Source organism: Vanessa atalanta, chromosome 7 (genome assembly GCF_905147765.1).
Source record: "Vanessa atalanta chromosome 7, ilVanAtal1.2, whole genome shotgun sequence".
In the NCBI taxonomy this organism is placed as follows: Eukaryota; Metazoa; Arthropoda; class Insecta; order Lepidoptera; family Nymphalidae; genus Vanessa; species Vanessa atalanta.
The window spans coordinates 9,468,274-9,487,694 of NC_061877.1; the positions used below are offsets into that span (position 1 = coordinate 9,468,274).

Consider the following 19,421-nt stretch of genomic DNA (forward strand, 5'->3'; position numbering starts at 1 on the left):
ACTCAGCATCCGGTGAACATAACAATCGACTCGTTACAATGTGACAATCATAATGTGTATTGTGATATTGTATGGTAAAGTTAGCGCGTGACTTTGATTTTATTATGACTCTTTGTTCCTGTCGCGGTTCTTAGAGGGCGGTTCATTATTGAGCTAATGTGTGAGCCAATTTCATGAAGGTTTCAATTTCTGGCCAACTCGATAGTATCGAAATATTCAATCGCTCGATTCACCTGCCAAAATTGAACAGGTCGAGAATCATTTCGACTTTTAAAATCTGACTAATTGAATTTTCATAAATATATGTATCTTATGAAAAAAAACCCATTACCCGTTTAAATCTTTGATTACGATTTCAATATTCTTTTCACTATGCCATACAAGACCAAATACCAAGTATCAATCTTGTAATACATGAAGTACCACTTGTATGACGGCAATTATTTTTTAAAGCTTCCAGCTTTATAGTTTATGCACTTTGCGTAACTACATAAAAATCAATCAGATAGAAATTTCCAACTATGCCAACAAAAATGGCGGCTTGAAATATGTATATTGATGAACGAGTAGTAGGGAAGTGTTCTATTTTTATTTTCAGAGAAAAAATTCAAAACAGCATTATTTTTATTTACATTTAATCAAAATTAACCAAAATAAACATTATTTCTCTAAAACTAACAATATGTTTATGTACATAAATATTAAAGCGTAGGATGTACGAATAATGCTGCGTGCATGCAAACAAAGCTGCACAGCCCTTTGTCATATAGGACGGCAATCCAACACGACCGAAAAGATCCGAGGCAGGACCAACTACTTCGCGTGCTCTACGGGGCACGAGGAAGGGAATGCGAGATGTAAATTTCAAAGTCGTAGTTTGTGGGAATTCCATGTCTGATGAACACGGTTTTTATTGAGCCGACTTAGCCTGCAACCTTACAGGATAGCCACTAGACCAAACGAAGCAGTTAATTTTGATGTTATTACTAATGTTACCGTTAATATATGCTCATGTAAATTATGTTTAAATTAGCATTATAGTAGTAGATAGGATTATGTAACTAACAATATTATTCGTTTACACACTGCCGACTCGTCGACATGTGTTCAATTTATCTTAATTAATTTTCACTAACGGCTTTTTTTAATTGCTCCTATTAAACAAGGTACATTAATTGCCTTTGATTTAAATAACATTTAATCTTTTAGCATATCTTTTTCATTTTATAAATTTAATCAACTAGGTATTCATATTATCGATAGACTTTGACTTTGATAACACATCATTAGTTTTTTTTTTTTTAATTTAAAATCAAAGTTCATAAACAAGAATCCCGTTTCTTAGGTCCATCCACCATCATACTCAAATGTTAAATAAAGCCAAAATTAAATAACTTTTTTGTTTTGATATCAATAATAAATCAATAGATCTACTTTTGAAAAAAAAATTGCCCCTGTTTTATTGTTAAAGTTGTGTTTTTTAAAAATACAATTATACGAATATACATTATAAAATCGGATTATTAAATACAGATAATAAATGTTAAGTCATGTAATTAAAAGTAAAATCGATTTACATGCGTTTGAACGCTTAAAAAAGATACATTTAATAATATCAAGGCTGACTTCATTGCGTATGTTAGTTACACTTGTGTTGCATAATTTAGACTCGATCGATTTGTGAAAAATACCTATATAGTTTATTATATATAATATATATCATAAACTGAATACCTATTACGCTAAGCATGAGCTATTTTAATCTTATTATTCAATTCCTTTTTTAGGGTTCCGTACCCAAAGGGTGAAACGGGACCCTATTACTAAGATTTCGCCTTCCGTCTGTCACCAAGTTGTATCTCATGAACCGTGATAGTTAGACAGATGAAATTTTCAGAGATGATGTATTTCTGTTGCCGCTATAAGAACAAATACTAAAAAACAGAATAAAATAAAAATGAACGATATAGTATATATATATATAGTACGGAACCCTTCGTGCGCGAGTCCGACTCGCACTGGCCGGTTTTTTGTTTTAAGAGATTCCGACCATACAAAATACATAATGTGAAAATTTATTAACAAAGAAAATGCTTGACAAATGTTAGTATGAATAAGCCTTGTAATTGTAGCTGAATTGTATTGTTTGAGGTCAAATAATGTTCCCGTTCGCTATTCAAAACTTATTTGTAAAAAGGCCGTCGAACTTCCCATCCTGAGCTGACAGAAATGTTTTTTTTTTTCTAACGGATGCGACGCGTTGACAGCGATCGAGGAAATTGCCTCTCAAAGGGAGACATGTTTTAATAAATGCTTTTCAAACTAAACGCGATAAACATTACTTGGAAAAATTACGGTTATAAACGTAACGTAGAGCGTTACGCTGATAGCAGACTAATTTACACGTGTAGATAATTATCGTATACGACTTTATAACCACGAAATAATATCAAAATTTAATTAAAAAACTGGTAAATGATTTAAAAATTTGCATACACAGCGACCTCAATACATATCCTAATAACTGCCTATCGGAATAATGGAGCTGTTAGCGAGAAGCTATCGATCCTCATTCACAACTAATATATATAAATACGAAAGTGTAATCGTTTGTTACTCTTTCACGTCTTAACTACTGAACCGACTTGCATACACATTGTCCGGGGTACAGAAATGGAAATACCCGCACACTCCCTTCCCTTACACGTGCGAGGAAACTAGTTAATCATATTTACAACTAGTTGTCGCCGGCGCTTCGGTCGCATTTTAGGGGTTGGTCGTCACGTAGACATAAAAAGTATCCCATGTTCCATCAAATTCGGTTCATCGGTTTGGACGTGAAAGAGCAACATACACACTGACAGACAGAATTATTTTAGCAATTACAATATTAGCATAGATATCTACTACTCTATTATATTCTATCTGAACGTATAACCGTTACGTATCCAAAATATATTAATTATTTTCATACCTACGTTATAAAAACTAAAACAATGCCTCTTCAATATTCACGAAAACAATACTGTCTGCTCATATTTTTTGCAGACAACTACATTTGCTCTGCACCTAGAGGCAACGTCCAATTATGTGAAGCAAAGCCTGCAAAAACTTTCATAAATTTTATTTTGCCAAGTTTGAATTTTTTAATTAAGCATATGCTCTGTAAATACTATTCCACAAAGCGTTCTGTCTGATAATGAAAATTTATTCTACTTTTGCATTAAAACGAAAGTTATGTACATAGTTGAACATTTTAAATGTACCTACGTGCATTTTAAAGGTAATGAATTATAAAGATATGCATTTTAAAAAAAGTTATTACTAATTTAAGATTAAAAAAACAACTTTAAATACAAACGCGAATACAATTACGTAGCAAAAAAAGCACATACTCTACTTCTGAGTCAATCTAAAATGATTACATGTTTAACATGATTAAACACTATATTACGTGATACACGACTACCGCTAAAGAGAAAATAGCTAGTAAAAGTGTCTCAAATATATAATTTGAAATCGTTCGTAATATAAAGTAAATATGTAACAATTACATCGAGACCGAGAAAGTTTCCGACGGACTTAGATAACATTCATAATCTTTCCAATAGAATTCTTAATAATATATTTAAAGCTTTGTATATACCATTTCCGCGAGCCGACATGACCATTGAATCGAAAACGGGAAGCTTACGAAGATCGCGGTTTTAAATCCGGACAAAACCTATCAGTTTTCATGTACTTAATTTGTGTATTTAATTAAACTCGTGATAGTGAAAGGAAACATCGTCAGAGCATGCATGAGTCGATTAAGGTTCTGCCAAGTGGTATATCTACCGATCGTCGAGAACTGCTGAAATACGCTTTAAGGTCTAAGAGCTTAAATCTTATGGGCTATGATATTACTTTTGAAGAAAATTTCGAATATATTTCAAAAATAACTCGTAGAACTTTCAATAGAAAACATGTAGAGCTGATATTAATAACTTCATACAATATTTGTTTCGCTTCCCTGGATTGAATTTCGAAGAAGGTAAAGGGAATTAATTTACAGTTCGTATTTGAAAATAGTATAAAAATAAAGCAAGATATAATATATACCTATTCCATATAAAGCAATTTTGTAATATGAGGGTAGTATTACTTATTAAACTAAATGAATCAAAATTAACTGCAAAAAAAATATTATGTTATTTATTTGCTTTTCGAATTATATTATGTCAGTTCACTTTCGCTTTAGTCTGAATTTGAAATACATACTAATTAGCAACTGAATAAAGAAGACCCTAATTAAACTATAAAGTTTTTAAACAAGAACAATAAACTTGATGAATTTATTCATAAGATAATATTCACTTCGCGACCACTTTATGAACAATATATACAAAGGTAAAAATTAGTCATGGCTGACTCTTGCAGATATTAATTAACCAAAGAATAAATTAAAAAAACCGAACGAGATCCTTTGTTTGTACACTTGTAATCCCCGACCCAACCTTAAAAAGAAAAGCTCCCGGGAGATTATGGATTACTCGATTGTCCCTCGAGTTTAAAAACTTCACTTGATGCAGGAGATTAGGCTCACTTGGTGTCTTCGAAACATTAACATCTACTTTAGGTGTTTTTACAAACTTTTTATAACGACAAATAAAAAATATATTAAAACAAGAAAAGGAGAACGATTAATAATTTAAAGTTGCCTTATAAAATATTTTTCATTATAAAATATTTTCAGTAAAAGGTTTTTTAAATAATACCAATATCATATAAAATACTTCGTTACAATATTATACGTAAATTTTATATAAAGTTGTGTTGCATTGTTGAAATCACATTTTTCAGAAAAAAACAGAACAAAATTATGTACATATGTATATAAGTACGTAATGATATGGTTATAAATGTATGTTTTGAATTTTTTTTTAAATAACTGTTATGGATGTCCGGACTGAATATCGTCGAAGAAAAAACTATGCTTTTAGGCCGATTCGGAATTCGAACCTACGACTACGTAATACGTGAGTACCTTATAATCTATCCACTAAATCAACTAGTTTATTGCAATACTTATTTGTATTTTATTTTACGCTATATCGATATAATAGTTACACCTCATAAAATATATTGGATTGATATTCATAAACTCTCTTAACCTTATAGCGAACAAAACAAAGACGATCAAACTAAGCGAAAGATTTAAAAAGGGGATTCGATTAAGTAGTTGGCCAACCTCCGGTTTGTCAATAAAAAACAACGAAAGGAAGGTCCTTAAGGGATGCGACCAATTACTCAGCAACCATCCACTTGGATAGATTTACCACGCTGATGTGCTACATGCAGACCTGTGTGTGCTTTGAAATATTTAATATGTACTTATATTATAAATGCAAGTAACTCAGTCTGTTTGTCTCCTTGTCGCTTTCAAAGTCAAACCACTAAATCGATAGTAATGAAATTTCGTAAGAAGTATGTTTGAACCTTAAGGACAGACATAGGCATTTTTACTCTTTGAAAGGGTAATGTTTGGGATAAGGAGTTGTATACAAGTTCTTGAAGCATTTTCTTCACAAACTGAATTCCATTCGAACGACGTCGCAGGTTCAGCTGAAAATTTACACATATACGTGTCTTTTCATGGAGAAGGATACTATCCATTTCGTCGTAACTCGCTTCTAGATATCGCTGTAGTATATCAACTTCGACCGACATGACAATTGGCGTATACTAATAATAATTAAGTAATATCGGGACATAGTCGTATAAAAACTGATTTTAATATAAAAAAACAAAACGTGCATATAAGTATGAAAGTAAGAATATTTCATTGTATCTAACCGAACTTGGCCGTCTATTGTTATACAATCAGCGCCTCAACTGGGTTGAATTGCTCAACAATTGAGCAATATAAATACTAGCGGGAACCAACTATCGATACGACCTAATTGACAAACTGTGTACGGGACGTAGCGAATTTGAACCGATGCTCCAATTAAATTGACACAAAACAATCCTTAAACCTCCTCTCTACGCTCTAGTGCTTCGCTGCAAGCTTGCACACATCTTAATATAAAGAACCACGTAATTACGACATTGAAGCAGTTACGCATCGTATCGTCGCGTAATATATATTTTTTGTAATACTTGGTTAACTTGTCAAAACTAAGTATCTGTTTCATAAGAATATATCTCAAAAATATAAAATTATTTAAGTTGGGCCTCGCGGGACAAAAGCTTGTCGAATACTTAAAAGTAATACAAAAACTAAACAGTAAAATGTATCTTGAGTAGATAAAAGAAAGGAGAATTGGTTTTGTTAGAGATAAATGAAAACAGTTAATGTGAGAGTGGAACCGCAATAGTTGAAGTAATCTTAGACACTAAGGATACGGAGTCGGCTGTAGCAGTCGGCATATGTCACTAATTGCCTTCATTGTCCAAGAGTGCTCGCGACGTTTACTAACGTTCCTGCAAAAATGATACTATAATACAATGTCATGTCGATATTCTTAATCGATATGAGATGATAATGACATACTTAATATACTTCATTGAACTTCTTTGCAAGAACTTTCAAACGGGTTAAGTATAATTAAATATTCTTAAAAGTAAACACATACTATTTCAAAGACTTTTTTATCATATTTATATTCAGACTTTAGAATGTTATGCTCTCATTGAACCTGCTTCGCGTATAAGTACAATTATAGAGGCATACGTGTTTAGAGTCGGATGAAACCTGTGCAGTTATCCGTGACGCGAGAAGAGTCCTTGTACACAGTTCTAGTGACCCAATTATATACACGCGAATATGTTTATTTAAAACTTGAGTAACATTCTAAAACTGCAGTTTGAAACACTTAACTAAATTATGATTCCGCATTTGATCTTATACTTAAACTAAAAGCCTATAGGTTTCTTTATTTTGATGTTTTTGATATTTTTTATTATTGCTTTATCATATTATTGTGATTTTTATTCCAAGTTATTATATATACTTTAGTTTATTATATACCTAACTAATTAACACTAGGTGTAAATAATACATACAGGCAATATTGCTAATTGAACAATTGGATTATACGTATTAGCTTTACAAATTAATATTTGTATTCAAATATGATTGTTTAATTCTAAAAGCCGTATACGTTAGGCGTAGGAAAGGGGTTGAAATGTGTACGTTTACAATGTATAACCATATCCTGACGATCGATACCTGCCGATCTAGTTAGGCAGTAAACTCAGGTCAATTACGACTATTCACGAGAAATTGAATTGAAATATCAGGACTTAATATAGCTAATAGTCAAATTGACTACATAACGACAAGATTATAGCATATACAAATATATACCTTTATTTTTATTTAACTGTAGTCCTAAATTAATAGAATTCAGATTAATCTTAACTCAGTATTATAAATATAAAAATGAATTTGTTTGTTACGCTAAGTGGCGGTCAGAAACTCATGCAGTCATTTCTTGTGCTGTACTAAACCACGTGTAATACCGTCCAAGAAGTTTACACTATTTCACCCCCTATTTAAATCCGGATACACAAATACAAAGCTTTGCACCTACACGAAGTTTTACCAGATATAAATTTATTATAATATTTTTCCATAAACTTAGGTATGTTAAATTGAATGTAACATTAATTTGTCTATATGTACATGGACGTCCAAAACCGCCCTAAAGTGCGGTTGTACAGGTCAACGACCTTTTACTCCCCACTGGGATTTCATCTGGTACTGCATGTTTGTAGGAGATTAATGTTTCATTATTATTTCAGTAATACTTCAGAGCATGTATTGCAAGTCATGGATTAAACGTTGTAAATAAAGGGTAATTATAAAGACCGCTATTTAGTTTTACAAAGTTAAGTTTAATCGCTTCGCTGCACGTTGAACTTCTTGAAAATATGATCATACCTTTTGAAATATAAATTTAAAGCACCCACAATGGCATAAAACTCTCCAGCATTTAGCAGTTTTCTAAGAGCGTGCATTCAATACTTAATAAAGATTTAAGTCTGTCAACAGAACCTTTACTTGTCGTCTTGATTTTCATTATAAATATTATATAATATAAGACATCAGTTTACCGCGGATCTTATCTTTTATTTAATACGAAAATTGTGTTTTGTATTTTAATATGTAGGTATGTTATTCGGTCGTTAAGACTATTATTGTGAATAAGAAACGGCCGAGATAAAGTGAGCTCTATCGGAATATACATATCTTTTAATGGTCAATGAATCATGACCCTCAGTTGTGACGGTAACGACATCTGAAAACAAGAGCTTGGGGGAAAAACGGGTTTATATCATTCAAATGATACAAAATTATAAAAAACGACTTCTATTTATATATTACACTATAGTACAGAGAAACTTAAACTTTGTTCTAATCGAATTAATTATATGACTACAAAAATAATGTTAAGAAATATCAGTGTATATATTTTTTTTGGTAGATTTAGAACCAGACCAAAAAAAAGACATTATTTTAAAATTTGTAATATTAATAATATCGACTTTATATGAATAGAACATATTATTGTTTGTTTATATGAGTCATCCTACGAGCCGGTATGTATTCACGTACCAGCAACCTCGGCGTACTATCGCCGAGACTATGAGACCGTCGCGTCGCATCTTTTGGCCCCACAGACGGCCATTATTCAAATAATATAACGTCTTGGCAACGCAGTAAAGTAATTAAGCCCTTGATGTCTTCAAAGCATGAGTCAATGTTATTATCATAAGCCGGTGACCGAGACGTCTGGCGTCGCATCTCTGTCCATTCAGTGTGTTTAATCAAAGCGTCCGTTCCCTGTTACCATTCAAGTCGGCTGACTCTTGCTTCCTAATGAGCCCCCATTTTAACAAAAAATGTCCGTTTATAAGATATTTTAGCAAAGGCATATTTGAAAACGATGTGTAAAAAAATATAATGTGATAACATAAGAAACACGATACTTTGCAAACGTTTATTAGGAAGACATAAAATTCAAGATAATAAATACTTCATTTTTTGTGCAATTAAATAAATTGTCAGCGACCGCGTCCAAGGCTGGCTAACCTAATTAGAATTTCGCCACTGCATTTTCGCGAGTACTTTCAATTACAAATACAATTATATTATAAGCATCACAAAAATGTTACTAAATTATCACTAATAAAAAGAAATTACCTAACTTTTGTTTAACTCTCGAGCAATATTGAGCAATTTTACTTGAATTTTTTTTGTTTAAATTAAACACTGTTTCATCAAAGCACAAAAGAACATTAAGCCCTTACATAATTCAAATTTTCGTCAGTTTCGTGTTATCAACGGAGCAATAAAATATTTCTTATTCGTGAATTCAAGATATGGAAGGAACAAAGATTAAACCTAGATATTGGTACTGCGTGTGGCGAGTCATGCTCGGCCAAGCGTGACCTTCCAAGGTTGTAACGCGATTTAAATCGCCTCGAGCTAAGCCCTACACCTAGTTTTTTTTTATTACCACAGGAACAATTACCTCGGCCCAATCTACTCGTTTTTTGTAGTCCCCGCGTAAAAAATATTTTACTTTCATTTAGAAATGTATACGCATGTAAAATAAGAGTTAAAACATTTAACTTATACAATCACTTAAACTTCCTATTTCAGTGTTTTGATTTGAAACATCTATTGGCGCCCCTCTGGGATAAAACCGACTCGTATGCTGACTGCTGTGACGGCAAACGACATGAAATTCTCTTTAACTCCGCTGCGTGGCTCTTATCCTATATATAGCTATATAATACTTCGTTGTAATATATATTATATATTATATTTTATTTAATAATAAAAATATATTTATTTAGTAACGAAGCTCTATGTTTTTATTTATTGAAGTTCATATTTTTTTATACATTTTCTTTAATTATAAATTCTTTCAATACCGTCAACAATTAATATTTCATATTTGCCGGGCACCCCGTTACGAAAAGGATTTTTTTTAAATCAGGACGTACATTTTAATTGGCTTATAAATAAGCCTTTATAAATTTCTTTCGCAAAATAAATTGCTGGATCAAATTAATATATGTTTTTTTTTTGTTATGTAAAGCAAATAACGATAATAATTATTACTGAAATACGAAATAACTTAAACATTTTTATCATTAAAAGTCTGAAATTGACAGTTTTTACACATATTTAAATTGTGGTGCAATGGCAGCCTAACTGAAGGCGTATAAGCTTTCCAAGGTCTTTAAATAGGGGGAACTAGTCCGTCCCCTTTCTGAACAGATATCGCGTTCAGGGATTACCTGCATGTAGCTCAGTGGGGCGTCGCTTAGCTTCCGCAACGTACGCCATTAAGGGGACTTCAGCCCACTTAAGTCGGAACACTATCATAGGGTTGAGTCGACGATAACACGCCAAGTTTTGCAATTTGAATGTTAAGAAATCTTTACTAGTTACCCATACTAGTCAATGTTGTACACGTAATTAATGAATTTTTAAATGCAACCAGATGCAAAAAAAATATCAGTTTGCTCACTATGTTTCATATTATAGAGGTCAAGCATGAGCGTTAAAATTACAATCATATTAATAAAAAAAAAAATAATAATAATATTTGCATGACAAATCAAATATTGAACGAAAATTTTATACATATTTATATATGTATTATACGCATAAGAGACAGACCATTTTTTGTTTTTTAATTTATTTTGTTTTGTCACAGTCGAGAATAAGTAGAATTAAAAAAACAAATTAGACATGGAAGGGTTTTAGCAACGTCTAAGTACGTCGCTTAAACTCAGTAATAGTTACGCAGATTGACATCACTATCGGTTTCACGTGTCACCACTATCAACTGAAATATATCATCATCAACGCATAATAATCAAATTTAAATTTAGACATATGTCACGATAGCCAATCGAAAAATCCTCAGTTCAATGGAAAAATGAAGAATTTTATTTTTGACCATTAGTAATTTTATCGTATGTATATCTTATTGGTTTTATTAATTGTTATTTATTATATAATAGTTAACCAAATGTATTATAATACTTATCTCTCTCTTATCTCTCTAACCATTGATTATGTTTAATTTATATTTTTAATACATATTGTGCAAAATGATAGTGCATGGTGAGACTACCTGTAAATATAGTAAAACATTTAAAAAGATAATTTTGAAATGTATTTTTTTTTATTTTAATGTGATCTACTGTTTGTTGTCCTATTGAAAAATATAATTAAATAAATACTAGCAACCCGACCCGGCTTCGTACGGCTAGAATAAGTGTATACATGAAGTTTATGTTGAAGGACAAATACTACAAAGAAAAATTATATTTGTTTGTTTTGGTCAGAGCCTCATACTATACGAAATTTTCTTCACAATTACAAACATTCTTCAAACATTATTTTTAATTTATTAAAAACATAAAGAAAATACACAATATATTTTATTAGATAGAACCTCAAACATTTCACGACCAAATAATGTAATAGTAATTACATTTGAACATTCACGTGTTAATTTATTTGTCTATTTTATTATTCTCATTTTCTTTTTTTTTTGTTGTAAGTTCTTTAAATTGTTAAATAAACATTATAATTTTAAATGTTAAAAAGTGCTTAACAATTTACAAATATTTTTAAATAAAAAGTTAAATGACAAAAAGCTCGTAATAGCAGCTCTTAGGGATAACTTAACGTACAAACTCAAGCTAGACGTTTTTTGCAAACAATTATTATCGTTTGAGCGCGAGTGCATGAGAATTTTTAACCTGTGAACTGACATCACTATTGAGAGTGTATTATGATGTTAGAGTATAACAACGTTTCATAATTGCAGATAATGACACCGAGACGGCTCGCAAAACGGTTTAAAACGATGTCTCTTTATGAATTTTAATTACAACAATCTAGTCACGCTACCTCGGCATACAACCTACCATATGATTACAATGACGGTTTAAGTTTATTCCCCTTATGTCTGTTATCATTGTCAATGCGACCGGATTTCGTGTCATCCGTTTATGATTACTGATAAGCCGAAGCTACATTACATTGGTGTTGTAATCGTACGTTGAATCACACGAGAGCGTGCAAAAAGACACGGTTGACGCATCGAACAGTGCGCGCGGGCTGTGACGGTGACGGGCGGTGCGTTCGTTGAACCGGCGAGGTCACGACCATCGTGACGTGTGCTGCCTTTAAACGCTTCCCGTAATACGTTCGACGGCCTCCCAGACTGCAAACCGCTGCCAAACTTCCAATATTTACCATTCTCAAACTTACGTTCGTCTGTATCGCTTTGACTTTTGTTTAAATAACGCTAGCAAAATCGATCAAATGTCTTTCTTACTTTACTGACGCAGCTGAATCAATTTACTTCAGAATAAACAAAGACTAACTAAAACATATTCTACTCGTTATCGTTGACTTAGGTAATAGGTAAGTCCACTTTATAATACATTTTATGTTTTCATGAATAGAGAACCATTTAAAAGTTTAAAAGAGTACATAGGTTTCATTCAGGGAAAACCCTCGTGTTTTATAGTGGAAAGCTAAGAACACTAACTATTTTGGTCATAAAAAATAAAAAAACGAGTCGCAATCTATACATAATGAGCGTCGTAAAAGTTTATGGCACTACCAACCTAAATGTATGTTATAAAATAAACATTGCTAGCAACGAGGAAACTCTTAAAACATAGATTAAGAGCATCATTCTAATGTGATAAACGTGGAAGTATATTTTGTATGTGTTTAAGTATTTTTGTTTATTTGTCCTTCAACCACTGCACGTATTCTAGAGTGCAACGGGATTCCGGATTTGATTTTTCTATGTATATAATGATTCCATTATAATTTACACCTGTAGCCTACTCCAATCTCAAGAAGAAAAAAATAATTGAAATTAATTTTACGCAATATGATGAATTAGTCGATATTTTGAGTAATCTATAATATTCATTGTTGATTTGCGACAAATAACTAGAAGTAAAATTAAAGCTAATAATATTTAGTACTTAAGTTAATAATTTTGTACTATAAATACCGATATATATATATATATATATAATCGATAACTATTTTTAGTATTTATTACAGCAGACCTATAAGCGAGTTCATTCGCTCGAGTTCTTAAATCTTCTTCGAATTAAATAGTCTTTAGGTAAGAGTATATATACCTAGGTAACCCGTGTTTGCTATAGAACTTAATAATACGTGTAATGTAGTCAATTATACAATAAATATTTTTATTTTGATCTACTTCTTGACTACGACCTTCATTAAAGTAGGCCACGGAGGCTTGATTCACTAAGCTATTATATACAAAATTGGCTTGTTTTAGCTTTGTTTCATAATTACCTTCTAACAATACAGGTTTCATTATGATGTATTCTTATAGACCGAGAACATGACTTGTAATTGTCGCAGGTATTGTGTTGGAGCCGCGATTTAGACGATTGACAAAATTTCGTCCAATTGCAGAAGTCGCTTATATCTAACTAAAATAGATTCAATTATTTTGCACTACCTACGTTTACGACATATAAGAACACTAGAAATATATATTTGAGCTCATACATTAAGAATATCTTATTTTATCAGCGACGTTGTATACATATTGTGCTAAGTAAGTCTCCAACTATACGCTAAATGATTTGTATTGAATCTTTGTTTTTAACATGGTCGGTTTATACGCAGTTTTGCTATCAAGGCATAAATATTTGGTATAGATGTAATCAGTAATACATATAATTATATATTTATAAATAGAAATAATTTTAATCCGACGATGTCGTGGATTAACATGTAGGTTATTATACGATAAAAATAAGAATAGTTAACAAGTTTAATCGTGGGGTCAAGGTGAATTGAGATAACAATCACAATCTTTGATTGATTAATTAACTCAATAATGGTTAATTATGGTACTTTGTTAGATAACCTTAGTTATAATTATATACTATTTTTCCTACTTCATTGTTATTTTAAAATAAAATTATATCAGATAGGTAATTGCTGTTATATGCAGATTATTTTTTAACCTAAATACGAAAAATATAATTCTCATTATATAGAAATGAAAATACTAGTTTCCCGAATACAAGAATTGAACAATTGCAAACGACAAAGCATTACCTTGTCGCGAAATTAGTCATAGACGAACGACTTCCAAGAAATATTTCACCGAGTGAGTTGACGACCAGTCACCATTGACTTGCGGCTGAGCATACAACGAAACGGCCTCCAGCTTTAACCAATACCTGCTAATGAAACAATGACGCCGTTCCCTTTCAGACTCTTTTCATAAGTTTAATTAATCATCTTTTGTAGTCCGGCTTCAATATAAAAATGAATAACAGCCGTACTTTATTTTACAAGTAAGCTGATATAGATAATACATTATTTTTATTTCTCTGCTATAATTATCGATGCCATTATCATTTTTATTATTTTATTGATATGAATTTAAAATATAAATTAATGTTTTCGAGTGTTTTGATAAAGTAATAATCAGAAATGTCCTGTTATTTATTGCCTTTACTGATAATCCATGCATGTTTAAATGGTAGTTTAAATTGATATTGATGTAAATTACCTACACAAATAGGCAGGTATATCGAGGAAACGATACAAAATGCACTTTCTCTGTATCTAATGTTGCATAATTTTCAGTATTAAACATCAATTAATCATGATAATTCGATACAAAAAAAAATCGATTTAATATACAATTACATGATTTTTTACGACTTTATGGAAACAGAAGCACAAATGAAATCTTTAACTATGTTTCAAATAATTACTTATGGAACGTTAAAAGGACTCAGTATTCAGTGAGCAATTGAAGTTAAAAGAGCGACACGTTTGCCGTAACGGTAAACGTTATACTGCACCCTTATTGTTACGCCTCTTTTGAGCGGCAGCTCTCTCCTCCCCTATCTATGCGTGCGCGTATACTAAATAGTTGATATTTATACTGAAAATAATAAGAAAACTATTTCATTTATCATTTTATTAAAGACGATGTTTTTATTTATTGTATTACAAATGTATGTATTGGTTTTCTATAATACGTCCCGTAACTTACTATGTTTGTATACATTTTAAACTATGTTGATATGTATTTTTTCAATACACTCAACAGTGCTGTTACCGTGCAGGACAAATGATAAGCCCCTCGTTGATGGATGCGCAATCTGAACGATGCAAATAGATGTTCTAAGTGGATATTTCCTTTTGTTTATTTTCTTTATTTATAGCTTTTTTTTTCTATCTCAGGTACGTATAGTTTACATACTCGATATAAAACATAAAAACATAAATAAAATGAATTTAAATATGTTTTCCGAACGCGAGTTTTCGACTCCATTTAAAAAAATATACACTTGCATACATTTTTAAATGTGCTTTTGTGAATATTGAAATATGAGTTTCTACATCACATGGAAGCTCTTTTATTTTATTTACCTGAGTAATATTATCGTATATTTTGGAGTCGGATATTACTTGTTACGTTGCATAATATTTATTTATTATTTTACATTGAGGTTTTGATGCGCGAGATGAACTCTTGTTTCAATGCAAAAACAATTCATTAAATATAATTTCGATGCTTCATTAAGTATTTTTGATCTTCAAATTAATGAATGTAATAATGTTAATTTTAAATTTTTATTTTACGTCACGTAAAATATCATGACATGCAAAAAATTCAAAACTACGCACAAATATGGCAAATAGGATGGCTATGTGTTCCGTTAAGCTATAAATCTGATATACGAAACTGGTTTCGCGCGCCTCCAGTTTGTACATATCATTGAACATTGACAGAATTGTGGTATGGTGAAAGTAGCACAAAGTGAATTATTATGGGTGTGTACTTAGACATCATTGTACATTTATTTTGAAACAATAAAACTATATTAATCTGATGGCCTGTTAAAGGGTAAAATGTTGCTAGAATGCAGAAAACAGAGATTATAGTATTAGATGAAAGTCATTTAAAAAAATAGTACCCAATTTAAATGTGTATAAAATCGATTATATGGTTTAATTATCCGTCTGTTCACTGTATAGAGGGAAATTCCTTTAAAAAAAAAAAGTCTTATTTTAGAAGAAGAAACAACCATATTGTAAACAAAGAAAAATGTATAATAAACCTAGAATTAAACATATATTTTATATGAATAACTCTATTACGACTTAATAAATTTTATTGTATTACTTCATTTAATAGGTATAAATAGAATTGAGGCAAACGGAATGCAAAAACTGTACCAGCTTTTTCTTGATTCCATTATCCTGACTTAAAGATAGATAGAAAAAGAGCCTTTACACAGAAATTATTACTAAAAACACTTTAATAAAATAACAGAGGATAGTCCACATTAGCCTTATAATGTTACTGATAAACCTAGAAATTATACTCATTTTGATTACATTTTCAAGTAGTCATAGTAATTACTGATTGAACTAAACAAAACCAATAAATTATACTCATTTTGATTACATTTTCAAATAGCTACATGTTCTAAATTTCCTTTGTTTATGAGGTGTCTATAATAATTTACAAATAGGATGACTTATTTTTACTGAATATTGATTGTGATTCGTATCATCTTAATGATTATGTTATTATACATCAAATAGGCTAACTTGTAAATACTTGTTATATTTTGAAGCATGTATACACAGGCAACTACAACACACAGCTGTTTGGATGTATTTTGTAATTTTTATAACTAATTCAATGTGTATCTAGATTAAGTACCCTATTATATTTGCATAGTAAAAAAGTAATTAATATAATTAGCATAAGATTGTCATTAAAAAGTTGTTTTATTTTATTTTCAATGAAGCCTGTTAAAACTTAATTATATATTTCGTCAAAATATATAAAAAATATTGAAATAAATTCACATACAATGTTATTACTAGACATAAATGCTAATTGAATTGAATGGGTTTCTTAAGGTGAGGAAATATCACCATTAAATTTTTGTTTCATAGATAGATAGATAAATATTGTAATGTTTATTTAATAATTTTAACAATTATTTAATTTAAGTATTATAATAAAGGTATTTCCATTTTACCTTTTAAAGGATGTTCTGTGCATTTGTACTTAGATGCAAAGGGGCTTATATGTTAAGAATGTTAAATTATAGACATGGCTCTCTTAGTACTTAATATGTAATTCATATAGTAATTGTGGGTATGACATAAAAAATATATTTATAAAATTTTTAGTTTACAATTTCACTGTTACAAAAAGTTGCTTTACTTTTAAATAGTTTCAATAATAAATGAAATAATTATGTTTAAGTGATGTGTTTTTGTTTGTGCAATTAAAGCCTGTTTTAAAATATTTCAAGTTTCTTTACTTGAAAGCTTTACTATAATTATTAACCTTATATTCTTATCTTTTCATTTATAAACAAGTTTTAGATAGCTAGTTTAGCTTTTTATAAAATATTTTAAATAAATATATCCTCATAATAAATAAAATTAATTTCCCCCTAAATGTAACTTCAAATGTATGACTAATGCAATTTCAGAATATGTGACTAATGCGTTAACGTTTTGAGAATTCGAAATATAGTCTGTAGTAAATAACTGTAAATGAATCTAAGACTAATTGATATACAGATCGATATATATGAAAATACTTACCACTTTCTATGTATGGGAAGGCGAGCAGTAGGAAAATTATGTATCCAATTTCACTAAACATTGTCGCTTACTAACACACACTTTTGGTATCACTAAGTCATCGCACACACAGCTGATTTTCGAACCACACAAAACCTTTGTCTGTTTTCGATAAAAACGCATGCGCGTGCAAACAATATTTTTTATTTACATTACAACAAATCTTACTCTAAAAAGACGATTAACTAAATAAACATGCCTAACAACGCGACCGTTTTGATTACTGTTGGAGTCTCGGTTTGGTTCCGTTGAAACAATAAATAACAACAAATTATATTTGGCCTAAACTAAATCAACTTAGAAAACGAAACTTATTGTGTTTTATTAAATAACACAAATCAAAACAATTCCACTTATGCATTATTGTTCCATGTTTATTTTATATTCCATAACTTCACTAATTTTATCTAAAAATTGCCGTGGAAGCAATTTCTGTACTTACAGACTTGACTGACATATTGGAATTCTTTATTCTACTGAATGTTGCCAAGTTACTTATTTCTGCGTCTGTATTATTTGCCTACTCTGTAACAGCTTATGTTATATGTTCAGCATTGGTAGCGCTAGAAGCACGACCGCCAGAATATGTTTATTAAATATTTATATACTTATATTATAAGACAACCAAAATAATAATAAAGGTAATATTTTTGTGTAATATGTAAATATCACATTATTATTTAACATAGCAAAACATTTTTAACATTGCATCGGCACATGCGCTCGTGAATCGAATAAAATCGGATGATCTGTCTTTGACATAAGAAGAACTAAATTTATGATACGTACTATAATAAATTTAAAATAACTTTTATTTCTTTAAAAAAAAAAGTAAAATTAAAAGACTTTTACATTTAAAGCAGCAGATGAACAACATTAACTTAACACGGATTAATATTAGCTTAATGAGAATGCTGCAAAGCTAACTATATTTCCCATAGTGATACCAAGAAATAATACCGTATTTATAAATTCTGATGCTTAAGAGGACAATGTATTTTACGCGTTTTATATTAGATAGTTAATTATACATTTTATGAAAGAAAGCATCTCACACACACGCATGGGAACTGAATAATTATAGCCTTAGTAAATTTTAGATTACGAGGATCCGTTTTATTTTTTTTGGCGTCGATGATGGTAATGATGCGAAAAAATATGGCAGATGTGTTGCATGATAAATATCTCGTAATTTTACCACCAATCTGATTTTTCAACTGTGAAAGACAATGCAATTGTTGTCAAATATCAAATAGTATATTTTATATGTGCTACCATTACTAATCTCTCTATTAAAGATAGATATAAATCTCTCTATTAAAAACATATAGATAGATAAAGATTTATAAATAAATTACTACCTATTTATGCCATCGGCCCGTCCCAGACTTTTCTGTAGATATTTTGAAGACATTTAAATCCCAATTTTGTCAAATTTAAATACAGGAATTTTAGTTTATAGGACAAAGTTTTACTATTAAGGGAAGAGTGCAAGATATGGAGGCCATTACCGATTTGGGCAAAGTAAACCTTGTAAAGGTTTATGAAAACGACCTATCATAAGGACTAATAGAATAAATGGTAATACACACGCCTATTTTCACTGGATTATTAAAAGCATCACTAACAAAATATGTCAGTTTTTTATGTTATTATGTACTAATTGTGAATAAAAAGCCATACTATATTGTGCATTACTAGA

General features: G+C 30.5%; 1 protein-coding gene across 1 annotated transcript in view; it reads right to left on the reverse strand.

Annotated features, from left to right (window-relative positions):
- The window catches only part of LOC125065471 (disintegrin and metalloproteinase domain-containing protein 10), a 57,776-nt gene extending 39,598 nt beyond the window's left edge, over positions 1-18,178 (reverse strand). Inside the window, exon 1 of the mRNA XM_047673063.1 lies at positions 17,681-18,178. Within this exon, the coding sequence (XP_047529019.1) occupies positions 17,681-17,741 (61 nt within the window). The 5' untranslated portion in view covers positions 17,742-18,178. The remainder of the gene's footprint in view (positions 1-17,680) is intronic.
- Between the last annotated feature and the right edge of the window lie 1,243 nt (positions 18,179-19,421).